At 33.1% G+C, this 1,249-nt stretch overlaps 1 protein-coding gene across 1 annotated transcript in view; it reads right to left on the bottom strand.

Annotated features, from left to right (window-relative positions):
- The window catches only part of LOC111386020 (mediator of RNA polymerase II transcription subunit 33A-like), a 9,967-nt gene extending 9,845 nt beyond the window's left edge, over positions 1–122 (bottom strand). Inside the window, exon 1 of the mRNA XM_023010448.1 lies at positions 27–122. Coding sequence (XP_022866216.1) covers positions 27–122 — 96 coding nt within the window. The remainder of the gene's footprint in view (positions 1–26) is intronic.
- Positions 123–1,249: the final 1,127 nt, after the last annotated feature.

Genomic DNA, 1,249 nt, shown 5'->3' with positions numbered 1-1,249 from the left:
CCAGCAGAATTCAACTTTGAAGAAACTTGGATTGCCCACAAGAATGGGTCACTGCCCTTTTCTTGAGCCACTTTGGTTATCTCCAAAACACTGTCCCATGGGCTGTAGTGCAACACCTCCATTATTACTCTCACAGGGTCATCATCCTCTCTGGATTCTGTGCTTTAAGTTCAAAAGACTGAGTGTATGTATTTTAGGAAAGCGTGTGGGGGTTGGTGGTGGGCTTCGTCGTGTGAAGGCCGGTACTGGTTTGGAATGAGCAGAACGGGCCTGTACTTTGTAGATTGATTTGGATCTTAAATTGCGAAAGTCAAAATCAAACGTCGGCATAAGAGTTTAGATGATCAAGAAATACGCTTTGAGTGAGGAACAGACATGTAATTATCGTATTTTGCTTGGGTGGATCGTCTTTTGTTTAAGGTTTATTAAAATATTTTCCAAATCAAGAGTGTGCATCCGGTTGAAACAGTACCATAGTTATTTAAACCTAGCAAAAAATAAATAAATTTGCATCTAGAGCATGTATGAGAAGCCATAGTTGACGAGCATAATATTATAAATAAAATATCAATGATTCTACTTTTTTATCCTATCTACCACAATCTGTTAAATATGTACTTAATCTAGTTTGATTTAGTGCCATATGATGCACAATACCTCAATTCGTTGAGGTCGCCGTAAAGTCGGTAAATAACTCTAATACATTATAAATAACCTTATTATTGTTTACTTGATCGAAAAGCTATAACTTACTTGAATTTGTGATACGTGGATTACAAATCCAAAACAAAATAGCAATTTCAAGAGGATCATTTTTTATGATAAACCTCTTAGATATAATTACTTAGAAGAGATCAAAATTAATTATGTATTAGAAGTTCCTCTTTTGATTGATCGTGTTCTATTGATTAATTTTTCACTATTTATGATCATGTTAATCTTTCGATTGATAGTGTAATTAACTTTTGATTAAGAAGAAGAAATTAGGTAAAATGAACTTAAACCCCTATTTGTTTTAAAATAAATTTTTTAGTATAGTTTGATTAAAAATTTATAAAATGTATAGATTTACAAAATGGATGATTAAAAGTGAATTTAACAAAAATTGATTTTTAGAAAACGAAGTCAAAAAGGGACTAAAAACGGATAATTATTAGAGCACTATAACCCATTCCATGGCCCACCGGCCAAACCGTGAATCCAGCAGTCATGTTTTCACTGAGTAACGAGGGATCGTATCAATAAAAAA

Source organism: Olea europaea, unplaced genomic scaffold (genome assembly GCF_002742605.1).
Source record: "Olea europaea var. sylvestris unplaced genomic scaffold, O_europaea_v1 scaffold3377, whole genome shotgun sequence".
NCBI lineage: Eukaryota > Viridiplantae > Streptophyta > Magnoliopsida > Lamiales > Oleaceae > Olea > Olea europaea.
The sequence above is the reverse complement of the archived record's forward strand: the minus strand, read 5'-3'. Positions and strand labels throughout refer to the sequence as shown.